General features: G+C 39.1%; 1 protein-coding gene across 1 annotated transcript in view; it reads right to left on the bottom strand.

Moving 5' to 3' along the window:
* Positions 1–27320, bottom strand: part of ERAP1 (endoplasmic reticulum aminopeptidase 1) — a 1476217-nt gene that overhangs the window by 822830 nt on the left and 626067 nt on the right. Inside the window, exon 7 of the mRNA XM_044064113.1 lies at positions 22071–22184. Coding sequence (XP_043920048.1) covers positions 22071–22184 — 114 coding nt within the window. The remainder of the gene's footprint in view (positions 1–22070; positions 22185–27320) is intronic.

Raw genomic sequence — 27320 nt, 5'->3', positions numbered from 1 at the left:
TCTTAAAAGGGTACCTTCTGTGACCTACTTTACAGAGGCACAGTAGGCTAATCTAATAGGGAGGCGGATGCCAAATACACTCTGGCTAGGCTTATAAATGCCCTAGGGCAGATAGCCTGGTATCTACCTATGAACCTATGAATCTATGTATGACTGTGACAGGGCCTCACAAAATCTATAGTCGCCTGGAAAAAATGCATTACTTCATTCCCCAGATACTAAATTTATCCTGTTCATGGCCTTAACAACTCTTTGATTATGATAAAGAAGGCAGTACTTAAGAGAATAAATGAATATGTTTGATATTAAGTCAAATTATCCTTACTGCAAATGTCTTAGATTTGTTTCACAATACATGGGTTGTGACAGGTGGCACACGAGGTTAAATCTCTGAGCTGTAGTCCCTGTTGTACAGGGTTTAATTCCCCCAGGCCTCATTTGCCTACTGTGTGACATTTTGCAAGTCATTTATCCAGATATTGCTCTCAGAGTGCCCCTGGAATGGGACTGTGTTTCCAGTGGGCCTACCTGATTAACAATTGGGCATTAAATATGAATATTTCCTTTACCTTATACAAGCAAATACATACCACACAGACTTGTAAATAAACTACCACAGTCTGAAATTCTATGTTATATGTGTTTTCAACTGGGGAAAACTGGTATATGACTTTTGTCATCATTTTTCAAGTGACATTATTGTCAGGGAAGATGTATACCAATATCATTACATCAAAACTTAAGTTCTTTCTGGATGTACAATTCCTCAATAACTGATGCTGTTTTAATCTTTCTGCTACTTGAGAAATGTCCAAATATAGTACCCAATTTTTTCCTCTAGCAGTGTGTAGAAATATGTAATGTTGTACTCCTGCAGGTTTCTTTTCTATTCCACACATACTGAGGAAATTATCAAAAATTTTGAGCTAAACTTTCGAGTTTTCTGCTAAAAGGCCTTGTAGTGACAGCATTTATTCATGGTAGCTGCAGCTGAAGAATTTTTCCAGTATGAATTATGTTTCAGTACTTCTAGACATAAAGTCTTGAAATCTAGAGATATAGTTTCCACTCTAACACAATATGACATCTGCATGTTTTAGCTTCTATGACATCTTTAATCAGACTGCCTTCTAGGACTATGCACCACATGGTGTACCAACCTGCTGTAGCAAGACATTATCACACTTAAAGTTACAAAATTTATATGCTGTCTTGTAGGAATGAAGAGTAGTGACAGTATGCCCTGTCTGTTAAAACATCAGTGGCTTAGCTTGTGAGAATCTTCTTAGATGGCTTGGTATTGGATGAGGAACATGAGAGTAATCTGTATGAATAGTGTCTTTCACTGTGAGGTACTGATGGGTGGAGTGAGAGATGGACTGATTATGATCCTGATGTTTGTCTCCTGACAAGAGGTAAAGAACAGTAAAATGCTGTGCATTGTTTAGAAATGGAAGAATCTTGGTCAGTGGTATGTCCAGTCAGCATTGCTATACCAGCCCTGCCCCCTATATCCATTTCTTCAGTGGAGAAAACTGGAGGGTGATGCCTAAACATGGCACGGGAGAGTTTCCATTTCCTGTGTGTATATGCAGTGGTAGGGTTTGTCTGAGTGATGTTAAGTAGCCAGTTAAAGTTTAAAGTAAATCCTTGAAACAATAGTTAGATGGTGAGGGTAAAGAATGAACAGTGAACACAGAGGACATCAGGACATACTGTATAAAACACTCAGTTAAAAATTCTAAGTTTCTATTTCATGTCTAATAGTATTGTGGTTTTCCTGTGTAACCTTTGTTTGAGAAAGCTTCGGAATCACTTGCTCACTCCTGCTACCGTGAAACACATGATTTGCCAAAGACAAGTGGGTACTGCTTTGAAGATATTTTCCCTTCCCTAATGTTAAACAGCTGAGGAGTCAGTATGTATAAGTTCAGGAGATGTACAGGACTTAGCCTGATTGTATGTGTGTATACTGGGGGGAGGGCTGGTGGGCGCTGCAAAAAACACTTGTTTCTAGCTGTCCTGTTACTTTGTATGTAACAGCCAACTTTTGATGTTATAGGAGTGCATATCTGCAATGTGTGGGACTCCATTATTACTGCTCATAGTAGAAGTTAGTATTGTGTGTTCCTTAATGTTGTCTGTGTGGGTCTAGATCTACACTAGTTTGCTTAGCAATGCTATAATTTTTGTCCAATTCTGAGAATTGTGGCATGTTTGACTATAACTGCTAATAGTTTTGTGGTCTGATTGGTACATTACAATGCTGGCTACTTTGATGTGGTACAGATGCTTGTCACAGTGTAACATCACTGTAGCTAAAAGCTAGTCTGTCTGACTGCCTTAATGATGTAGAGGGTTGATTGTCTAGACTCTCATATATAGCATGCAAAAGTTATGTCTGAATTTATTATTAGTGTGATGTTGGAATATAGGGGCCCCAAATTAATAATACCAGCCATGGGATCGTGGGCTTAGCTGTCCTAGCTAATGGTGGCAGCTCTGACAGGACATGTACAAGATAGTGGAAGGAAACTGGAATACCTAGAGAAAACCCAAACAGAGACTGAGGGGGCATGTAAACCAAAATCAGGAATGAACCCCCCCAGACCCTGGAAATGAGAAGCAATAAATCCATCCAGTGAGTCACTGAGCTAAGCCTTCATGTTATAAGATTAGTCTCAGTAAACCCTTTTTCATATTCCAGCTGTTTTTGGAGTGCTGGATTTTTATTTTGGACTGGGCTTTATTTCACAATGAAGCAATCTGCAGTACAAATTAGACAGAGTTGTATATGAAAACATACAAGACTCAATTTTCTCAACAAATTAAGCAAGATAAGCCTTGAGAAATGCTAAAACTTTAAAGACAATTTAACACAATACATTCTTTTTTAACAAACTGATTCCAGTCGTTGATAGAGATACTGTCCCTAATGACCTCATTTAACCACAAAAAATGTCACATGAAAAATAAACTCAATAATGACATAGTTCTATTCTGTTAAATTAAATAGGATCATATGATCATAAGAAGTTACTAGGCTAATGGCCCGAGGGCCCTTACAAGCCTAACCAAATTTACCCTTGTTACCACAATCAGTACCTATTGCCCCTGTCCAACAAGGATACAGGTGGAACCCCCTGGGTGAATTTATGGTTATCCATCCCATCATTCAGACTGCGTTTGAAGAGGGCCAGTGAGGTGCTCTGTTTGACTTGAAGTGAGGGCCATTGAGGTGCTCTGTTTGACGTGAAGTGGCATGGTTTAGTGTTAAAATTTTAAGAACAGTGGGTGTATATGTGTGTTGGGGGGGACAAGGTTAATAATGCTCAAATTCCTGAGTAGCAATACAAAAGGTTTTTTGTTCAAGCAGTCCAACAACAAATCTTTAAAATGTGAATAACCATTTTGGCAGAATAAACATGTAGGAACAATGAGAACTCTGAAAGCTGTAAGTCTAACAGGAATGATGTCAAGGCTGATATTTATAGTCATATCCCACATTCAAACACCAACTGATGCTAATCTCACTTTACAGCGATATCTTTAGGGGCTTTCTGACCAATAGGTAAACACAAGGGGATGGCAACTAACAGTTAACATTAATACTACTACTATTCGGTAGTGATGGATAGGAAATTACTATTACTAGTATTATCATCATCATCATCACCACTTTTATTTTCTTTTTTTTTTTCAAGATTAAGTTCCAATAATACAGAGCTCTGACATCCTCTGTTACCTTGGTTAAAGGTAGGTAGGTGTGCTTTTTTAATTAAATGCCATGGGATTTATCAATAAAAGGAAGTGATATCGGATTAATACTTAACAGCGGCACATAATTCATGAGACGTTTAATCCACAAGGGACTCTAAGTACTAACAAACTGAAAACAAAAACAGATATTTGTAACAGTGTGATGAAACAACTGATTTACTAATCAGTAATGCCTAAAATGTAGGATTTTTTAGCCCTCGTTTGTTTTGGTATCTACTGATTTTAAAAGCTTATTCTGTGTTTTATTATTCTGTTTTAATAATGACACAATATTGTTCATTTATTTAAAATTTATTAGAGTTTGGTAAAAGTATTATTTTAGTTTAAGAAACATGCTTATCTTTACTGACTGTGGCAAGATATTAAACTGTAAGTTGCTCCATCTATCAGGGTCTGCCTTAACCTTTTCTATGGTTGTGGATAAGTTAGCAAAATTAAAAAGTACTTTTTAAAATCCTAATTATTTGAAATGTTTCTGATTTATTTGGAGAATGGAAAGCTAGGGGAACTGAGTAAAGTATCTTTCATTCTGTAAAAGCATCAGTACAGACTTGTCTAAATTTAATCTGTGAAAGAAAAACAAATGCAAAATACTTCGGAACAGAAGAACAAACTAACTTTATTCTTCCATCAGTAAGTACTTTCATCTTATCTTTACACTTAATCAGACTAATGGACATTTATGTACAAACTGATTCACCACCAGTTAGGCACAGAATGGTTCACGAAAACATTAAGTAGCATCAGTGATTTGAACAGAGTGGGGCTTCCTATTCTTTGTGACTGTATAGATATAGGATGGCATTCATAGTCATTGCGCTTAGGCATAAAGGAAATATGAGCAGGTCGCTGCTCAGTGCAGCTTCGGTGCAATTCACAGAGGTCTGTTGCACTTATGGGTGGCAGCTTTTAATGAGCATATCAAATGAAAACTTATAGAGATTTAAATGAGAAATGGTTTATGCCAATGAGCTCTCTGCCTGCCTATTTGCAATTCATAGTCGTGTCTTGATGTGATTGGATGCTGTGTGCAGAGATATTACAGAAGGCAAAATCATGCCTTTTATATCTACTTTGCATTCAGCAAAGATATTTGCTGTTGCTGCCAGCCTAGCTACTTCTCAGTGTAAGTTGCTTATCTAGGGTGAGCCAAAACCACTTGCATCCAGCATCGCTAATAATGACAAAGAATAGCTCATTATAACTTTGATAATTAAGAAATTTTTGATAGATTTAGAGCAGACAGATATATAGTAAGGGTTTTAATAAGTTTGTATGGACGCAGATGGGAAGTGGGGAATGCATGTACTTCTTATACCTGTGGATACTAAGATACGTATACCCTTCACTATTCTTGCCATGGGGACCTTCTAGAGACAGACTGGGGACATGTAGAGTATATCTCAGGCTTCTTGCCATGAGGATAGCAGTTTCTTGGCATACCCTTGGAATGTGTCAATCAGTACATTTATCTGCCAGTGTTACCGCAGACCAAGCCAGAACCATAATGCCTTTTACAGGATGGCCTGTTTCCCTGTGGTGCTTGATGCAAATGACTGCACCCATGTTGATATTAGGGCCCCATGAGGACCACAGGCAGAGCACTTCCAAAATAGGAAGGGGTACCTTTCCATCAACTTCCAGGTTGTGCATCACCATACTGTCGGCCCAGCATCCTGGCAGTACCCATGAATCTCATATCTGGCACACAGGCTCACTCTACCACCTCTTCTTGCATGGTAGGCTACTCCATGGTCACTTTGTTGGTAAGCTAAAATATTTACTATAATTATATAACATAATTAGTTATACATTAGAAAATGTATTGCTTAGTAGTAAGCCACCCTTCCCCTGTTGCGTCTCTCCCCACCCCTTTTCTTTCTTTTCTTGTGTCTTCCAGGTGATGCAGGCTACCCACTCAAGCTGTGGCTCATGACACATGAACGTAATTCTATGGAAGCTGATGAAGGAAGTTACAACACTGACCTGTCCTAGACACGGATTGACACTGAGTGACTGTTTGGCCTGCTGAAAGCCTAATTCTCTTGCCTGGATGAGTACAGGGTGTCTTTCAGTATAAACTGCATGCAGGAAAATTTACCACATGTATTCTGCACAACATGGTCATAGACAGGTCTGGTGGTGAAGTGCCATATGAAAGGAGTGCAGCTCCCAGTACAGGTTCTTCCCACAAGTGCCGACAGTGTTGGTGGTCAGCCTTCAACAGTAGTAAGGGACCTCATGCAGCAATATCATGAATGGTATATGGGTGTGCAGGCAAAGAGTCCACAACTATGGACCATGATATTCAGGGTTAGTGCTACCTTTATTTAAAAAAAACACAGAGTATAAATAATGCATGCAGTGCTATGTGTGAGCTATGTTGTAAGGCCTACTGTCACTGTTCATCAAACATTATCTTATCTCTTTATCTTTAAAGAATGTATTTTTTATTTTATTTTTTATGTATAATTACTTATATGGTTTATATATCTGCTTTATTTATTGGCACCATATAGTCAGAGTCATGCCTGACTGTTAACTGAGATCTGTGCAGTGAATGGCAGTGGTAGGTTGTAAAATGTGGAATATGTCATTCTGTACTGCATTGCTGGATGTGTTGCACTCAGGTACTGCAGTGAAATATGCAGATACTGTTTCTCCTGGAAAGTTCATTACTTGACAATTGCTCTTGAGGATTTAACAGAATAACTTGAAGAAATGTATGCATTTCACTATGTATTTTTCTGCATTCCACCTTGCAGTTTATATCAGGTGCTCCCTTCCATTAGAAAGGAAAACTGCGTAATAGTTTTGATGGTATGTTGTAATGTTTTTGTACTTTTTCTGATAAATAAATATTTTTTTCATTTATTAAAGTACTGAAAATCAAAGTAATTCAATCTGTCATAGACGCCACCCTTAGTGTTATCACAAGTAGTAGCTATCATCATTTGTGCAGTGCTGAGGGTGAAGAAGCAACAGTGCTAGTTTTAATAACAGGATTTGTGTTACTCATGTAATCGTTCATCTACCCTGTGTGTTAGGCCCTAATATTGTTCTACATTGCAGTCTGTTGACATCCATTTTTTTTTTTATCGTTCTGTTATTGTAAGCATTAACATTTCTCATGTCAAAGACATGCTGCTGACTATGCTCTAAATTCTGTTCTACATTGCAGACTGCAGATCCCCTCTTCTGAATTAATTAATTTATTATTATTTTTCCTGTTCTTGTAAGCATTAACATTTCTCAAGTCAAACGCACTGGTCCACAACTCCTTAATGCTTTTCTACATTGCAGTATGCGGACCACCCCTCCCAAGTTTTTTCCCACATTTTTTTAAATTTCTTGTTATTTTAACCAGTAACCTTACTCAAGTTAAATATGTGCTGCCGTATTGTTCCTTGTGACATATTCACTAGCTGCACTGTGCACCATGACTTAAAGTAGGTCAGATTTGTCATATCTCATCAGAATTCACTATACATCTTGCACAGTGTTCTCTAAATTTCTGTTTGATGTTGCCTGTGACTTTAATACTTGTATATTCGTTTTTTCAACTATGTATCAGAATGATATGTTCCTTGTTTTATTCCCCAAATCTCATTATGGTCTTGTATTTCTGTATTCTTTTCCTCCTCAAATTTTGTATGATAAGCCTGTTCTCTATGACCTAAATTTTTTGTACACTCTGTTACTACAGAATTATTTTAATACTGTGTTTAAACTAGCCAATTTCTCTTTGCTGTGCTCTGCAACTGTTGTAATGTTATACCTATTTCAGATTTGTATTTAATGTTGTATTTGCATTTTTTTTTCTTGTGGAGCTTTTCTCCCCAGGCATCCCCTGAAAATGGGCTACTAGCCCAGTCAGTCCTCCCTGGTAAACAAACATCAAATAAATATCAAATAAAATACACAATGTCCCCTAAGGCTAGAGTGGGTGATGGTGCCAATGATCATGAGGAAGTACTAGCATGGGAACATTATGCTGTCTTGCTGTGATGATGTCACCTACTGGATGCAGGTGATCATACAGACATTGACATCATAGTGCTGTATGAACAAGACTTCTAATACAAGGTTCTGCATGTAGATGAATGCTAACGAGGCCTGCTTGCCTTCTTTTGGATAATGCCCCCCACCCTCATGTTTTCCAATACTTTCCTGAGAAACACATGGTGTGTGACATATTACACCCTCATGTGTCTGGACAGTGCCCTGCCCTTATCCCTTGTCCGCCATTGTTTCCTGCTTAAGTCTGGTAGGTCTGACTAGTGTATGCATGGAGGCAGAGATGGCTGCTGTGTGTGCCAACATATTGCACATGAATGTGATCATGGCATTATCTCTGCTCTTTACCATTTACATGTACACCGTGCAGTACTCTGACGATCTCTAGCAGAATCTCTGTGGCAGTGGACAGAGCCTGAATTGTGCTTCATCACATCTGCTGCTGGCCAGCCAATGCTTTTCATATGCCTGGAGCTATGACATTTGCCTTTACCTGGCACCTCTTTGCACAGGTGTTACAGTGGACATTGCTAACTCTGGGACTGTATCATCCTTCTGAAGGTATTCTGGTAGCTCACCAAACACTTGTGTTTAGACATGTGGAGTCCCTTCCTGTACCACTTGCAAACTAATGTCCTCATCTACCTGATTGTGTGAACCTGTGTCACTTTCTGCAGAATTATGTACTTACTGTACAGTGTGTGATCCTGCCATTACACTCGATGACTGTGTGCTACTGTCTTCAGACTGTGGCATAAATATAATTGTTATTTTATCATCAGCAGCCATTCTGCTCTCAATAACTTTCCTGAGGAGCAGAAATGGGGGGTTCACCTGTTAGTAAGAAATGTCATGTGTTACATGTACCCACTTATCCTCCACCGTAATGTTCACCTCACCTTGACACCTAAGTCCCTTGCCAAAGCATGCCTGCAGCAACATAAAGAAAGAAAGAACCCCGAAACCTAAGTTCAAAGCAAAAGCATACCAGCATTAACATAAGGAACAAATACAACAGTTGTACTAATTTTGTTGCAGTATCCTAACAGATAACATTCCTAATTTAATAAATGAAATAAGACTTTCACGCATATTTCTATTCACTGTAGTTTTTCACCAGTACAGCCATAACGAATGATTGCACAGATGCTATACAGTATCATCAATAAATGAAAGTTGTGTAGCATCTTTCATTTCTCATATCATCTTGTATTTCTAATAACCTAATCAGCACAAAATGAAATGTTCAATGTCCACTTCCTAAAGTTTCCTGTACTCATTATACAGCCATGTATATTCAACTAATAACTGACACTTCACATTGTACCAGTCCTGTTTGATGTCAATATACAGCATTTGCATATGAACCTCACCTTACCCTAAAACCAATGAGTTTCTACATAACAAAACAGTTCACTGAATTGAATTTCCTCAGTTTTCCATTAATTTTCAAGTTTAAGTATTTGTCATTTTCCTTTAACTATTTCATGCTTTCCCAAACCAATCACCACTGATCTTGGCTGAGTGCAGTTAAAAATGTTGGCGATATGACTATTGGTGAGAAACGTGGCTCATTTACACACTTCTTATAGGTTCATAGGTAGGTACTAGGCTATCGGCCCTGGGGCCTATATAAGCCTAGACAAAAAGGTTCCCTGCCTTTCGCCACCCAAGAAAATTATTTTCCTGTGCCCTTGTCAAGCAGTGCAGCAGAAGTGATACCTAGGGTGAATTTTCTATTTCCCATCCAGTCGTCTAGGTTTTTCTTAAAGAGGGCCAGTGAGGAGCTTTGCTTGACATGAATGGGTAGTTTTTTCCAGAGTATGGGAAGTCTCTGGGATAGAAATCTATCCCTCCAGCATATTCTGTTTACTGTGATGACAAGGTTTAGGTCCCTGAAGCGTGTGGTTCGGAGTGACTGGGATTTCTTTAAGTGTAGCATGTCCAACAGCTCTGGGTTTGACATAGCTTGTATGTTAGGCAGAGATCGCCTCTGAGTAGGTGATATGTGATGGATCAGAGCTGGAGTTTTTTGGGACAGTCTGCTTATGGCATCTGTTTGAGGCTGGTAATCTTCTTAGTGAGGTATTTCTATGGCCTTTCCAATTGTTGTAGGTGTCTTGTGAGATACATGCCAAACGGGGCATTGTACTCTATAATGGGTCTGATGAGGGATGAGTAGAGAGAAACAATGACCTCCTTTTTCTAGAGGAGAACCCTTTTGTGATGAGGTGTGCCACGTAGAAGGATTTACTGACTACTGTGGCAATATGGTTATCAAAGGAGAGACTGCTGTCCACCTGTGTCCCGTGGTCTCTTATCACACTTTCAATGTTTAGTGAGCTACCGCCTATGTGGTAGTTCATGGGTACTGAGTTTTTCCCAAAGGGGTAGACAATGTATTTCTTGGCACTGAGCTTGAGGCCATGACGTTGACACCAAGCATCTGTCTCTGTGAGGCCCTTTTGTAGAATGTCTGCATCATTAGGTGATTCTATTATGGATCCCAGTTTGCAGTCATCTGCGAACTTTGTTAGCCAAAGACCTTCTGTGTTGGCCTGCACTTCAGAGAAGTAGATGTCGAACAGAAGAGGACCCAGGACCGAACCCTGTGGTACTCTACTCGTTACTGGTCTGAAGTCAGACTTGGAGTTGGCTACTTTCACTGTGTGGGTTCTGTCAGTGAGCCAGTTGGCCACCCATCTTGTGACATAGGAATTTATGCCCAGTTTAGTGAGTTTATCTATAATTCCAGAGTGGGGGATGGTATCAAAAGCCTTGGCGAGGTCAAGATAGGCTGTGTGCACTACCTTGCCCTCGTCTACGGCTCTGGTGACTGCTTCAAATAAGTCACTCAGGTTTAGTAGATATGATCTACCTTTTACAAACCCAAACTAAGTGGGGTCCAGGGTTTGGATGTTACCTAAGTCTTTGTTTATAAGCTCCAAGATGATATGTTCCATGGCCTTGTAGACCAGGCTCGTCAGGCTAATGAGGCAATACTTTCCAGGGTCCATGGTGGCACCCCCTTTGTGGAGTGGAATAACCGTCGCTGTGCGCCATTCAGTAGGCACACAGACTGAGGTGAGGCTATGATTGAATATGGTACTTAGGTGGTGTGCCAGTTCGTTCTGTAGTTCATGCAGTATGCAGAGAAAGAAAACCAAAACCAGTGCCAGAAGGGCTGAACTCCAATAAATATCCAAGGAATGCCAGGAACTGGTACAAAAGAATTTATTTAGTAATTTCTCTGAAGTTTTCCCATTCGTTCTTGATGATGTTTCTAAGACTTCCTGAATTTACACTATATTCAGTTATGAAGGCCTTGTTAAGGACAGTTGGAACTACAATATTGTCATTGGTTTCACAATGGCCTCCAGTACTCAAAATAGGTTTATATTTTGTTGTTCTATTCTGTGAAACTTCTTCTCTAATATGAGAAAGCAGATCATATGGATAGTCTCTATCTAAGAACATTTGAATAAGTTTGTCACATTCTAAAGAATAATCTGCGTCATCAGAGGTCATACGGGACAATCTAACTAATCTGCAGTATGCAGCCTGGGATGTTGTCTGGTCCCCTGGATGCTGTGTTCTTGGCTTTGTTCATCCGTGATTACAGGGGCTTTGCATTCTTCCGGTATTAAGATGGGCCCTTATGCAAATTAAGTTCAGCTCAGATGATTTTTATTAATCACACTCTTGCATATTGGTGTATGTGATCTCAGAGGCATTAAATTACTTCAGGATGTCACTGATACACTGCACTGTGTTTGGGAAACTGCAGCTGTGCATAGCATGTCTCCATCATAGGCCTTAACATTGGAAGATATATCTGCACTTCTTAACACTCACTTACTTTAAATGAAGCCAGAGATAAAATGTCAACATTATTATTAAAGCATTTATGAAACAGTAAAAAAGAAAGGAATTCCACCAGCAATACATTTAAAGTCATGCTACCATAAATCATTATAGCACCACCATAATGACATCCTTCAATCTGAGGCAGGCCATTCTTATGCATGAAGAAATAAACAATGAAAAACATATTCAGTTGATGGACAGATCATTGATTTCCCTTCACAGAGAAAAATAACATATACTTGTTAAAACAACGTACGTATGCATGCATGTACGGATATATATAGGTAGGTAAGCACAGATTATTTCAACAGTTACATACATGAATATACTCACACAAAGTAAAATGCATAAAGTTTTTAAATAATGAAGTGTTCACTGTACGCCAGAAATCACTTTTTACTGTCCTACTTTTGTAAAACACTCATACATTTGAAAATTACACAACTTATTTTCAGATTAGTTGATGCACATATAAATAGGCTGACCAGAGTTAGCTACCATACCCTAGGAAGAGTAGTGGTAGGGGACAAACTATCAGATGAATGCCCTGTGTACAACTTCTTCAAATCATTTTAGCACAAAGTAGGAACTCTCTGCCTTACACCTAGTTTTGCTGATACTAAGTCAGGAAAACACAAGTAATCTCTGCAAGGCATACTGCAGATTACACAGGTACAGTAAATAGCTTAATGTTAAACTCTGAAGCCTGTAACAAAATATATTGAAATGAAATATTAGGAAAGCTTTAACCTACCCCCCACCAGACAATCTGGAGCTAGTAAAATGTTTTAGATCAGAGGATGCCATTGCATCTTGCAGTATTTGGTTGAAGAAAATAAACTTTAATAATATGAAATAAAAAAATTGTCAGTGAATATACAGAAATCAGGCATCACTGGTAGCACTTTGCATTCACTGTATCAAGACCCACTGTGCTGTTTACTAAAATGAAAGTTATGTACTTACCATAATACTAGATTAGTGTAGGCTTCATCCATTTGTCTCAGTCTGTGGGTTATCAGATCCAAGGCTGGCAGACCAGAATCTTCAGCTCCAAAGTTCCATATCTTCTCCCACAGTGCCCTGCCTGCCTAGACCTCCTCAGATTAAGCTTGCCCAACTATACCTGATTTATATATAGAAAGTCTTCCAAAACCCAATCTGCATGTTAGACCAAAAAGGTGTCTCAGTGTCAGACTTTGGGTCAGCCTGCAAGGTCTACCAAGAGCCAGAAACATATCAGTAACAGTTTGGAAGGGGACAGAGGGACGAAGGGATGGTTGAAATAGAAGAAGACAACATGGATCTAGTATCTTTTGTCATTTCTGTCTGTCTCAACCTGCTGGGCCAAATCCCCAGCCAGTCAAAATGGGTGCTATCATGAAAGAATATTTTGTAAAATGGTTGAGCAAAATGATGTCTTGGATCTGGACTGAAAATCCAGTTTATAATTGACTACAAAGATCTGAGTGTTAGACCAAGTAGCAGCTGCAGAGATATCATTTAAAGAAGGGCTGTAGAGGCAATTGCACTGGAAGAATGAGCTGTTGGTTTATTAGGCAGTACAACACCTTTCATAGAATAGACAAAGGATATGCAGTCAGATTCAGAAAGCCATCTGGGCAGGGTCGTTTTGGAAACAGGTTTACCCAGTTTATCTCCAGAAAAGGACAAAGGGAGTTGGTCTGATCTCATGATTTATTTTGCCCTTTCCAGATAAAAGCTCAGTTGGTGACAAAAGTTGAGAGTATGGAGCATATACTCTACATTGTCAATAAAATTTGGGAAAAAACATGGATCCAATATCTTTTGTCATTTCTGTCTGTCTCAACCTGCTGGGCCAAGTCCCCAGCCAGTCAAAATGGGTGCTATCATGAAAGAATATTTTGTAAAATGGTTGAGCAAAATGATGTCTTGGATCTGGACTGAAAATCCAGTTTATAATTGACTACAAAGATCTGAGTGTTAGACCAAGTAGCAGCTGCAGAGATATCATTTAAAGAAGGGCTGTAGAGGCAACTGCTCTGGAAGAATGAGCTGTTGGTTTATTAGGCAGTACAACACCTTTCATAGAATAGACAAAGGATATGCAGTCAGATTCAGAAAGCCATCTGGGCAGGGTCGTTTTGGAAACAGGTTTACCCAGTTTATCTCCAGAAAAGGACAAAAGGAGTTGGTCTGATCTCAAGATTTATTTTGCCCTTTCCAGATAAAAGCTCAATTGGTGACAAAAGTTGAGAGTATGGAGCATATACTCTCCATTGTCAATGAAATTTGGGCAAAAACTGACATTTGAATGGAATGGTTTAAGTCAGACACAGAGGTCACCTTAGGCAAGAAGGATGAATTAGTCCAAAAAGAAACCCTATTATCATAAAAGATATGATAAGGAGGGTTGCAGGACAATGCTTGAACATCTGAAACTCTTCTAGCTGAAATAACTGTGATCAAGAAAAGTGTTTGTCATGACAGAAACTTTAAATCTACAGTAGCTGCTGGCTCAGGAGGAGCCTTCGTTAATGTCTGAAGGAGAAAGGACAAATCCCAAGGAAGGATCGGATCCTTTACTGAATGCCTAAACAGAGAGGTAGCCTTCAAAAAGAACTTAGACAATATGAGAGACACAACTGGAATATGTCCTTAACCCACATAAACATCTGAGATGGTTGCCAGCTGAACTTTGATAGTGGAGCAGCTGAGCCCAGACTAAAAAGCCCTGCAAGGAAATCTAAAACTGCATTTAAAGGAACAGAAAAAGGATCCAGGCCCTTAGAAGTGGCTCAGATAGAAAATCTTTTCCACTTACTAGCAAAAATTCTTCTAGCAGAGGGCTTTTGAAGAGAGGAAAGAATATGTACAAATCTCTTAGAAAGTTTGCGATCTCTGGCCATGAATGAAACTTGAGGAACTAAGCAGCCAACCTGAAGAATTTCAGATTTGGGTAAGGCTGGCCTGAAAGATGGGAAATCAAAACTGAAATAGGGTCCAAAACTTAAGGAGGGTGCAACAGGGGAGGCCCCAGGAAGGGGAAACCATACTTGTCTGGGCCAGAAGGTGGCTCTGAGAACCCCGGTCAGTCTGCAATGGTCTGCTTTCTGCAAAAACTTTATTATCAAGGGATGAAAATATCTGTGGTCACCATGGAAGAGAAAACAGTCAACCTGCAGAAACATGATATGACTTCAGTCACCAAGAGATATAGTGGTAACAGATGCTGGTGAGATGAATCAGAAAGGTCATTAAATGACTATAAAATGACCACAGAACTTATAACATATACTGGCGAACTTTCATGAAAAGTCTGGCTAGAGGAACAAGACAGACTGCAGTGGCCATCAGGCTGAGAAGATGTAGGATCAAGTAAGCTGGCAGCCTCTGACATAACAAGACTTGATTTGCTTGAATTCACAGGGACGTTAGTCTTGAGGCATTTAGCCTGACAATCTGATTGATGGTGTCTGGATGGCATCCAATCAATTCTAGAGTATGAAAATGTTCCAGATTGGACTTTTTGAAATTTATTGTAATTCCTAAGGATAGACTTAAATGGAGAAAAAAATCCCTCGCCTGAACTAGAGATGCCCTTGAAGTTGCTTTAAGGAGGCAATTGTCTGGGTACAGAAAAATATGGAATCCTTGCAGTCTGAGCCAAGCTGCTACCACTGCTATGCAATTAATTAACACACAGGGAGCTGCTGTGAGGCCAAAGGGCAGTTCTGAAAACTGGTAAGGACTAGCTCCCAGACTGAAGTGCGGGAACTTCCTAGAATGCCTCACTATCTTTATGTGACAGTAGGCATCTCTGAGTTGCACTGAGCATATCCAGTCATTCTTCCTCAGTAGAGGTAGAAAGGATTGCACTGTCACCCTCTGGAATTTGTCCAATTTGAAGTACAGATTTAAACTGCTGAGGTCCTTGTTTTTCTTTGGATCCTCTCTAGTCTGTTGGAACCTCTTGAATGACTTGTTTTGTGAGCAGCTTTGGGATTTGTACTACTGCTTCCCTCTATTGATGGGGTAGAATGTTGGGAAGGGGTTTTTGTCTCAAACTTGGGTTAAACTGGAAGTGAATAGTATTGCCTCTGGAAATGGCTTTCAAGACCCATGCATTTCTTGCGATGGTCTTGCAAACTTGTGGGTGGAGAGCCAAGCACCCCCAACTGCCTCCAGAGTGTATCAGTCAGACAAATTTTCAGGATTAAAGTCTTACCAGAGAATGGACCTCTGAAGCCTTCAGTTTGTGGATAGCCATCCCCCTAAGGCAACACCCAGTGAAGATCCCCCCTCTGTCTTGGGAAGCATATTTGCCTGAAGTGTCACAGGAAAACTGTTGAGATTTGCAGATGAACAGTCTTTTCTCTCCCTTTTGTTTCCTTAAGAAGGTCCTTAGCAGAAAAGAAAAGGGAACTTCCATGGCAGACATTGTCTTGCCCTCCTTTTCAGTCCTGATCATAGTGTCCCTTAATCTTGGCCCCAAACAAAGTGGATCCATCAAGAAGAGCATTATGAAAGGATGTCTTAAAGCGTTCTGCAAAATTACACACATACATCCAGGCATGGTGGTGATCTGCAATGCCGGAGCCTGCCTTGCATGCCATACCATCAACTGCATTAGATATAAACCTTGTGGACACATTAGATATTGATAAAATAGTTGACAACTCAGTCTCCAAGGTCTTACATGCCTCAAGATACTGTTGTGATATGACCAACATAGACATTTTGGTAATCAAGTCCCCTTGAAGTCTACTCAAGCATGCCATATAGTTCAGCACACAGACATGGCTGAATGATATGTGTGCTTCCCAAATTAGTCCAGTGCCCTTGATTCTCTATCCAAGGGAATGGCAGATGTGCTCTCCTCAGAGAACTCCTTTTTCATGGCTGCAAAGGCGACAATGGCCATCAATAGTGAGAACATTTCTCCAAAAGGACCTAACTTTAGGGTGGAGACCAACACAGTGTCAGGTTTATGAGGGATGAGCTACATCACATTATGTTCACCCCAAGCCATCTGGGACACCAGGTTGATAAGGGTATCCAGAGAGGGTACCACCCAAGAAGTGGATGGGCTCTTGCCTAAGGCTTCAACACAGACTTATTCCTCAGGGGAAGAGGCTTCCCCTGTTCATCCCCCTCACTGTCTCATCTATTCTAAAAGATTGCCAAAAGAGGCATCATCACAGGGTGGATTTGAGAGATTCTTCCCCCTCATTGAGTTCAGAATCCTCTACAAGATATTCTACACAGGAATCCAAGTGATTGCTCTTGCAATGGCTCCTCTTGTGCACCTCCTGGGGGGGGGGGGTATTGTGGGGAACACAGAGGCCACAGGAAAGTCACCAAAATGGGACTACTAAAGCCTAAAAGTATAGTCTGCCCAAGACAACTCATATGAAACTGAGACCCTGGATGGCTGGGAGGATCGGAATGGAGCACACACCAGCACAGGGATTCCAGTCTTTGAATGATGCAAAATATTTATACAATGTAGAATGTCAAAAGATGAAGTTAGCCAGCTGGAAAGACGCCTTTTTCAATCTTCAGTTCTAGGAGATACCCCATTTCCAGCTGCCAATCCAGCTGGGTACAAACTTAAGATCAAAGCCGAGGTGTCAACAGCCAAAGCACCCAGGAACAGGGATAGATCAAACAACCTCAGATGTGAACCTGATCCTGGGCTCTTGGTGCTGACCTCAAGGCTCTGGGATGCATCTGGTTCCGAGAAGACTGGACTTGTGAACATCAGGGCAGAGACTGGTGTCAAGGACATCAGCACTGATGAAAGGATGATATGAGTTTGTGTCATATGCACAGTCGCTGGCACCAAGATGTAGACTTGAGGTGAAGCTGCAAGTGTTGGGGCTAAAGGAAGAGGGTGAGTGGATGATCTCCACGTCCATTTGGGCCTTCAGAAAGGTCTGCATGAGCTGATCCAAGTCAGACTCCATAAAGTTACTGCAGGACTTCTCAGATCTAGTGGAAGCCATGGTATCCTGTTTACAGGGTCAATGCAAAGGTTGAGCAATCTCTTGGGTCTGGAAGTGTGAAGCCTGGACCGAATGTGGAGAAGGCTATTGAGAAAAATCCAGATCTGGAGTAATGGGAATAAAGGGGGGATTGGAGATGAGCCGAAGCTGGAGCTGCTGATAATAACAAGGGGTTCAGATTATCTGGCGTTAGGATTTTTGTTGGATCTGAAGCTGAAGCCAACAAGGAAGGAGACTGGTACCTGCAGGATACCTATTCTGGATCCAAAATGACAGCCGGAGGAGCCCAAGGCCTTGGGACCTTAAGATCTAGCTGACCCTCATCAGCAGAAACAGAACCAAGTTTCCTGCCCTCATATTTTTTGTTTTGCTTTCTTTTTTCTTCAATCTTTCTTTCAGCTTTTCATTCTCTTTCCTGTCCTTCTCTCTCTATCCTTGTCTCTTTTCTTATCTACCAATTTCTTTGAGGAAGAAGGTGACAATATTTTTAACTAGGCAGGGGAAGTGGGAAGCCTGCTCCTTAAGACCAACTTTGCCCTACAATCAGCCAGAACCCTGGCCCCAAAGGCTGCCCAGTCCCTGAAGCCCAAGTCAAGGTGAGCAACACAAAGACAGTTAAAATAATGGTCATGAGAGTCTGCGGAGAGCAGCTTGTGCCCAGACCAGAAACACATTTTGAAACCCGAAAGTTTTATTCATATTGACAAACCAACAGTAACAGTAAACAGAGAATGAGAGAAAAATCACAAACTTGTTCACAGAGAATGGAGAAAATCCCAAAAAAATAGCTACTTGAAAAAGAACCCTTCTCCTACTACTCATTATTATTATTTTTCTGCAACAAAGAATAAACAACACACCACCAAAGGGCTACATGAGAGAGGATAAACAGCTATACTCTTGCTAGAACCTGCTGGGAGTAGGATTAACAAGCATAGACCACACACACACACACACACACACACACACGCACACGCACGCACACACACGCACGCACGCACGCACACACACACTTTTAAAAAAATCTACTCGCTGAACTTCTACTGCAGAAAAACTATCCCTATTACTAGAGAAACTACAACTACAAAATAACCAAAAAGACCTAGTAGGAGAGGAGGAAAATATAAGAAAATCTGAGCCAAAGGCACTTAGATGCCAGAGCTTTGTTCAGACTGCACCTGACCCTAAAAGCAGCAAACAAGAACTGAGGAGATCTAGACAGGCTGCACATTATAGAAGAACTGGAGCTGCAAAGATTCTGGTCCATCTGCCTTGGATCCAATTGGATGCAATAACTCACAGGTTGAAGCAGACAGAAAAGACAGCATCAGATCTTAATTTAAACACATTAAAATGACAGACTGTTAGGTTTACATAGCTGAAATACTTTAGACCATTCATATACAGCTATTATATGATTTTTATAAAGTAGAATGTTATAAAGTTTTTATACATTTCTAATAAAGTGGCAGGTTTACATTAGGCTTTATCAATTTACATGAATTGCAAAACGGTGTTGGTACACGAAACTGCTTCTTAAAGGTTTAAAACTGAATATTTACTTTACAGCATGTACATATATCACATATATATATATATATATATATATATATATATATATATACATATACATATATATTATATACATACATATATATATATATATACATATATATATATATATATATATATATATATATATACATATATATATATATATATATATATATATATATACATATATACATATATATATATATATATATATATATATATATATATATATATATATATATATATATATATATATATATATATATATATATATATATATATATATACATACATACATATATATATATACATACATATATATATATATATATATATAAGCACACACACACAAACATCTAAAACTCATAACATCGAATACATATCTAAATATCAGCATTGTGTTCTCTTAAAAATCAGAACCAAACATAATACTCTCTCTTCAGAAAAAAATACTTGTGTTATTTAAATGCTACAGTGATATATTCTTATTTCACGTGTTCTGTGAGGCAAGCAGATACCTGTGATTATGCTTTCTCCTTGGTGTAAGAGCAAGAAATGGTTAAGAAAGGAGCAACAGTAACTCCACAGTAGATTTTCTGAGCATGAATGCTTCAACAATCTAAGAGTCAATAGGAGAAAAAGACTTGGTGCCCCTCTGAGCCTCTAATTAGGCTGTATCCATCTTTCACTCTCAACAATAGGTAATACATTAGAAAAAGAAGGAGTCTTATGTCTATTAGGAATGAACCAACTACTATATTCTCATCACCTCATCATACAGGGGCCACAGAGGGAGTACACGTTGAATGTTTTACTGACAGTGAACACAGTGATGGGGGAAATGCAATGGAAAGGTATGCACCACGGATGACTTGAGGGATTGACAACATGTTGAAAGTTGAGTGCTGGTATCACATTGAACTACTTAAATGTGTGCTCTCATGTCCCTATCATGTCACTGCATCACACATTGAATTGTCTCTTAAAAATCTGCCTGGGAAATGCAGAAGGCTAAAGGTGGGAAGATGGGACTGGGAAGATCTTTAAGGACAGTCTCAGCCCTCAACTGTGAATGATCAGCCTCATGGTGAAATACAAACGGATTAAATTCTCGGAGTTCAAATTCAGACTCAGAAATATCTAGCAAACTTGAAGGTTTGCTCCTCGCTTCAATGAAGGATTTTAGCTTGCCTAGTTAAAGAGTGAGACTGTTGCCTACAGCTTGGGCCTTGTTCCCAAGAGGAGGTGCTAAAAGCACCTCTCCATCAAGCTTACATATGTCCACAGTAAAGCAGAGAGACGACTACTTGTTAAAAGCCGATAACTCTGCATGTGAAGGATGGGACAAGGCTACCAGAGTTATACAGTACTCTGAAAAGCAGTTACATCTGGATTTAGACCTTAGCGTTGGGCTCGTCTCATTCTTCCTTTTGTGTTCCTATCTTAGAGTTCCTAGGATCCTTTTAGACAATTTTATGCAAGTTTACTCTATCACTGCTAAGCTCTTTTCAACACCTGCAGGTGCTGAAGCACTGGAATTTGCAGAAACAATTAACATCTTGCTGCAGAGTTTGTTAAAAAAGGCAGTGCCTGTGGTAGTCTTCTATCATGCCCTGAGGACAGTAGCTACAGGCAACGCAACTGTTAATACAATGCTTTATTACAAATCACTTTACAATATAAAAGCAGATGTTATTTATTTGTAGGCCAATGTGTTTTTTAGGTGTCAAACACACAGACTTTCAAAACTGCACATCAGAAAGACAACTGCTACTCAATAGCAGCTGGAAAGAACTGAACTCTTGCAGGTGGCATACCCTTAAACTTTGGCACAGGGACAATGCATGTACCAAACCAAGAAGGACATGTGCACCCTGAGATTTGTGTGGTCCATCATGTCCAACTGATCAACAGACCATTTCAGTGAAATTTACAAACTTCCCCAAGGGTGTATGACCTCAGCAGATGTTATGGTGATGGACGGCATAAAGGACTTGGATTGCCTTTATCAAAGAATGCACAACATTATTATTATTATTATTATTATTATTATTATTATTATTACTATTATTATTATTTTAATTTTGTTTTTCTTGAAATGATCTGCTACTGCTTGAATAGGTCTCAATGGACCATACCATAACAATGTACCTCAAATATAGGAACCGACGATTAAAAAAAAAAAAACAGCCATTACAAAAAGCATGAGAGGGATATTTCCAAGTGCTTTACTGCTGAGGATCCACTGATTGTTGCTTTCATTCTACCAACTAGTGATGGAGTAGCAGTAGCATGCGCAGATGTCACTCACACACACTGTGGTGCTGAAGTAAATGTCACTCTATTGAAAACACCCCCACTAGATGGGAGACGACAGAAAAACAAAGGGGTACAGGAAGAGGATAAATGTGAAGACACTCTACCTGAAGAAAATAGATAAGCTAAGACTGTATCTGCAATATCTAAACTCAGCACTGTGGTGATGGAGCATAGTATTCTGAGCAAATATTACTCTCACAAGCTGGTGTTGAAGAAACAATAGCAGGAACAAATGTTACGCTCACTCGGGGAACCCTCAATACCACGAATAAAATAACATAGACAACCACGTGACTTAATATTGTTATAATCCTCCTCCAACAAATACCTAGGAATTTCTTTTTGGTCATCACAGCTCTGGTACTAACATTAGCGGATATTCTGAGGTTCACTAACAGAACAATCTAGCAACTCTGCAGGATAAGTAGGGAAGGACTACTAATAAAGCACCATCTTCCACTACGTGGGAGCCAAAAACCAGATGGGTTAAATTAGATAGTAATGGAAGATAAATTATTAACTTGCCAGAGTAAAGATACTTACAACTTGGAGCTCAGGGTGTGTAACGTTGACAGAAATATACTCCATGAATTTGGCAAATCCTTCATTTAACCACAGATCATTCCACCACTCCATAGTGATTAAGTTGCCAAACCACTGTAACAAAAACAAATAAAATAAGTTCTGACTGTCTTTCTAGCATTACAAACTGTACACTGATGACAAGCTGACAAGCAATCTCTCCCTCCCTATACAGGCTATATATCAATGCCTGGCTGACAAGTATTCTAAGTTGCAGCTTTCAGGTGACTTTCTTAAATTTCAGTGTCTCACATATTTCCAGGGTGTCATAATTTAAAGCAAAAACAGGACATTCTAACTTTAATCATGCCAAGGATACTGGGTACTGCATATTTAGTTAACAGTCATAAAGGCAACTATTCAAAGTCATCTCATACAGCAAATGACTCAGAAAGAATCTTCATAAAAATAGAAGAAGTACTCATCATGCCATCACATTTTCATTATAGCATGTAAAATCATGAGTATTTAACAAGGTTCCTTGAGTATGCACATTTAGGCGACAGCACATATGCAGCTTGTTTTAGCAATCACTGAGAGAGAACCTCTCTGTGTGTAAGAAAGGCAAATGTCTGGCAATAATAATATATCCCATGATGTAAAGAGCTGAACAAATATCTTACCAAGCATGAGGAATTATTTGTGCTACACAAGAAAAACAGAAAAGTTAATATGTCCAAATGAAACAGAATGAAATAAGAGGTACACTCTACAGTATGTGAATATGTACATAATAGCTACACAGGAGCTTAACTCGAAATACAGCATTCAGACAGAAATATAGAAAGCCAAAAAGCATCTAATGAACACAAGCTGCTCTCTACAGCAGAGTTCGGGGAGACTCATGTCAAAAGCCATGACCACTGTGTCTGATACCTCTCAGTAGTATTAAGGAGGGACAGGTCACACCAGCTGCTATTTCATTTCTATCAGAAACAAATCACAGCGTGCCTCAAAGAAGGACTAAGCAGAGAAAGACAGATGTCCTGGACTAGGACAAAAGCTATTACCCTAAAGGATCACTAAACAATGTGCACAACTAACAGTCAAGAACAAAAATAACAGATATGCAAGGGGACACGCTGTGATTAGGCTTATTTTACCTCTCACTCCAATTTAATATATTTTTGGGAACATCCTGTGCAGCAAAGTATGCACACCCTTATGTCTGCATACACTGTGATGTCACATATGACCCTAGGAGAATGTACCAAGTACCCAAGCCACCAGTTTGCCTTCAACCTTTTTGCAAGCACACTTCTGCAAATCAAAAAAATAAATGATCCCAAATAAATAAGTGGTGCCAAAATTATGGACTGAAACTAAATGTCAAAAAAATGCACTATTATATCCTTTGGGAAGTCAACTACCCCAGTGAGCAACCACACTGACAACATGCCACTAAGAGTTGACCCAGTTCTTTGGGATATGGGAACTTGTGTGCTCAGGGACCTAACATTCATCCAAAATGAGTTCACTGTTGTAAAAAAGTACTTCTATACTACACAGCACATAAATAAAGGGATTGTGTTTAAATCTAGGAATGTCATTGGTCCCCTTTACTCAGCCCTCATTAGGTCAGTGATTGAGAATAATGCCCCCTTTGGCATGTATCTGTCCAGACACATGCAACAACTGGAATTCCCACAGAGATACCTTACTAAAAGGATACAAGGCCTATACAATATGTTCTACATGGACTGACTCAAAGCCCTATAACTATGCTTGGTATCCTACAGACTGTGCCTGGCATACAAGGTATCCTCCGACCCAGTACTGATGGATTTACTGCATATCAGCAGTTCAACATCAACATAATGGTTTGAGGGGCAAGTATTTTGCAGAGGATATCACTTCTTTGGAACAGACTGCTCATCCATGTAAAAAAATTCATACCTGTCTATGTTCAACTGCAACTTGGATCTATGGATGGGAAACAAAACATTTACCCCAGGACTTCCCACTGTGCTACTAATGGACAGAGGTAGCTCCTAAATGCTTTATCCTGTGATTGGGTCCCCTAAAATTATCTATGATATAATCCCAGTTATACTCATTAAAGGTAATATATAATTACTGCCTGTGGGATGGATAAGGCCAATCAAAAACCAAGTGGGATAGGTTAATTTGAGCAGCAAAAGGGAAATTAGCTCAGCTTAAATGGCCCACAAGGGCAGTTAGTCTAATACTTCCTAGAAACCCAAGAAATTGCACCTATGCTGTTTGAAGGGACATGGTTTGCTTAACTTACAGGGTAAACTAAAAGCAGCAACTGGATGGAGGCATCATATACCAAAGGGTGTGGCAGAAGGATATTTGTGATGTACTGAAGATACTTACCCTTTTGAAGGATACTGAAAAGGCAAGAAGAGTACAGTTGTGCATGCAACTTACGATAGCAGCAGATGTTTGAACAGATCACTATCACAATAGCCTAAGCTATATGGGTTATATCCAGTAATGGATATGACAAATGGACAACTTCCAAAGCTTAAGGGCACCATTATGTGTTGTAACCACTGTACAGCCTGAGGAGAGCTGTACCTATATACGTATGAACATATATCTGTTATAACTGCAACCATAAACTTTCTTGGGTGGTCTACAATTTAGCTGAATAAAAAAAAAGTAAAAGCCTTAAGGGTAGTATAATCCCTAGGACAGCAAAGAGGAAAGGCTCAGAATGCTTACTGCTTAAGCACTCAGGTACCAAAGGGAGCTCAACTCTTGAACTCACAGTCCATGCAATAATGACTTTGAAGGTGTGAACCTAGGACCACAACACACATGACTACAATACAGCATTTTTGTAATAAGAATTGGAAGCAGTTATGGCCTTGATAAGTGGCTTTAGCATGGTATTATTTTCCAATGGGTTGGCTTACCACCCGAAGGCAAAAGATAATGCAGTTCGCAGTCCGGTTGAAAAAGGTTTGCTTGGCATCTGCTAGCCTTTCCCTGCATGGAATAAAGGAGATTTACACTTGTTCTGTCTTCTTAAACTGATGCTTTGCTTTAAGTAGAACCTGATATGAAGGTTGCAGATCTAGGGCGTGAAGGACCAATTATCCTCTGGTTTCTTAACTCAGAAGGAAAACCAGCAAATGAATGGATTGGTCTGAGCACAATTCTGCTACCACTTTTTGAAGGAAACATGGGTTGGCCCAAAGTAACACTTATTCCTGAAATCAAATCAGATTTTCCTATAGTACTTTATTACAAACTACCTTCTAAAACACATTACATTCAAACAAGGAAATGTTAAACAAATGCATGTCTTACTAAATTAAACATTTATACATGTATGCATGAATGTACACATTTATTTACTTATTTATTTAATCAATCTATGCTAACCAGAGTTGAACACTGATCCACACAGACTATTTTCAGTCCCAGCTCCGGAGCAGACATTACAATAAGAATGCAAAAATGCAAACAAATATCAGCAATTTCTTGCAATACGTACAAACAGAAGTCAAAAAGCAATGTTATTGGCTGGCTCTAAGTAGTGGGTACACACAAAGGATTAATGCAGCAGTAGTAATGTTAAACTATACATATATATACATACATACACACACACATATATATACTTATATATATATATATATATATATAGAGAGAGAGAGAGAAATTAGATTTAGATCATACCTTTCAACTTCTTAGAGTAAAAAATCTGGACAAAGCCATGAAAAAAAGTGGCACAAATAGGGACAATTTTAAGTATTGCTCTTGCAAACTTAGAAAGTTGATAGAATAACAGGTTTTGCATTAGCATGAATTTTCTGAAGGGTATTAAGTCTAAAACTCAAATGTCTGCCATTATTTTCTAACTTTAGTCTTTAAAGATGTGCCACTAATTTGCAAGAAAGCCACAATTTTATGAAAAACAGACCAAAAATATATGGCAAAAATCTGGATATTCTGCAAAAATCTGTACAGATAGAGGTATGATATAGATATATAGATATAGATATATGTAGCATTTCGAAAACATAGTTATGGAGGGACTGAGTACAGGAAGGGAGGACAAAAAAGAAAACAGGTATGTGAATGGTTGAGAGTCAGAGGTGCAGAAGGGAGACATGAAGGTTTGTAATGGAGAGAGAAAGCTAGAGCAGGGAGGGGAGAAGAAGGAAGGAAGGGATGTCAAAAAAGGGTCAATCTACTGGCAGTCATTTCTTACACTGATGATACATAGAGGAAACTGTGCCAAAATACCTTTTGTCAACAGTGGCCTTTTCCCTTTTCTCCACTTTTATGTAACATCAAAGCAGATATATATACATTCTGCATATAGGGGGCTTGTCCAACACATCAGGGATGCTGGGAAGCTTGCCCCATGAACACATAATTATTTCAGAGGGTCACCAAAAGGTATTTTTGTACAATTTTCTCAACTATTGGCAGTGGAAGAAATGACTATCACTAGATCGACATGAATTAGTTATGAATGATGGGGAGTAAATGAATTTCACCATGTTAAATAAAAATCTGTTTAAAATATGGTTCATTATATTATAAAAAGTCTGTAAACAAAGAATAATAACTCAAAATGAAGTAAAACTAAAGAGTAGCTAAAGTGAAAGAGAAATGTGGTTCATTCAAACGAAGACCTTAAGCTCAAAGAGCCTGTAGGTAGATGTAGCAGTTATCAGAAAAAAACATTTTCCAATGAATGAAATTCAAAGATGCTGAAACAAGAAGGCAATCTTATATTGCTTCATTGGTTAAGTGTCTCCTGTAGTCACTGCATTTGTTAAGATTACAATTAATGCTATTGTTAATATTTAAAGTTGTTTGTTCCAGGCATATTTGATGACTGCAAATCAATAAAGTGTTGCGCAGATGCTGATGGCCATGGAACTGATGGAAAGTGAACACAAGGTGATTTTGGAAGGTGAAGTGGAGAGTAAGGTTGAACAACAGACTGTGACCCAAGCTGGAAGTGGTGATGATGATAAAAAAAGCAATAATAAAACAATACAAAGGGTGCTACATGCAAGTTTGAATGGATGTTGCAGGATTTAAATCACTTCTCAGGACTGCTAACTGAGAATGTAAAAAGGATGGAAATACATTAAGTTGTCAGTTATGGCTTTCGGCATGAGCACTGTCATGCCATGCTCCCCTTAAAGAAAAAAGTTGATGAAATTCAAGATAAATCATCTGAAAAATATGGGTAGATGGCAGATTATCAAGCACCAG

The sequence above is a fragment of the Protopterus annectens genome, chromosome 2.part2 (genome assembly GCF_019279795.1).
Source record: "Protopterus annectens isolate FY-2018-M chromosome 2.part2, PAN1.0, whole genome shotgun sequence".
In the NCBI taxonomy this organism is placed as follows: Eukaryota; Metazoa; Chordata; order Ceratodontiformes; family Protopteridae; genus Protopterus; species Protopterus annectens.
This window is presented reverse-complemented; position numbering and strand designations above follow the sequence as displayed.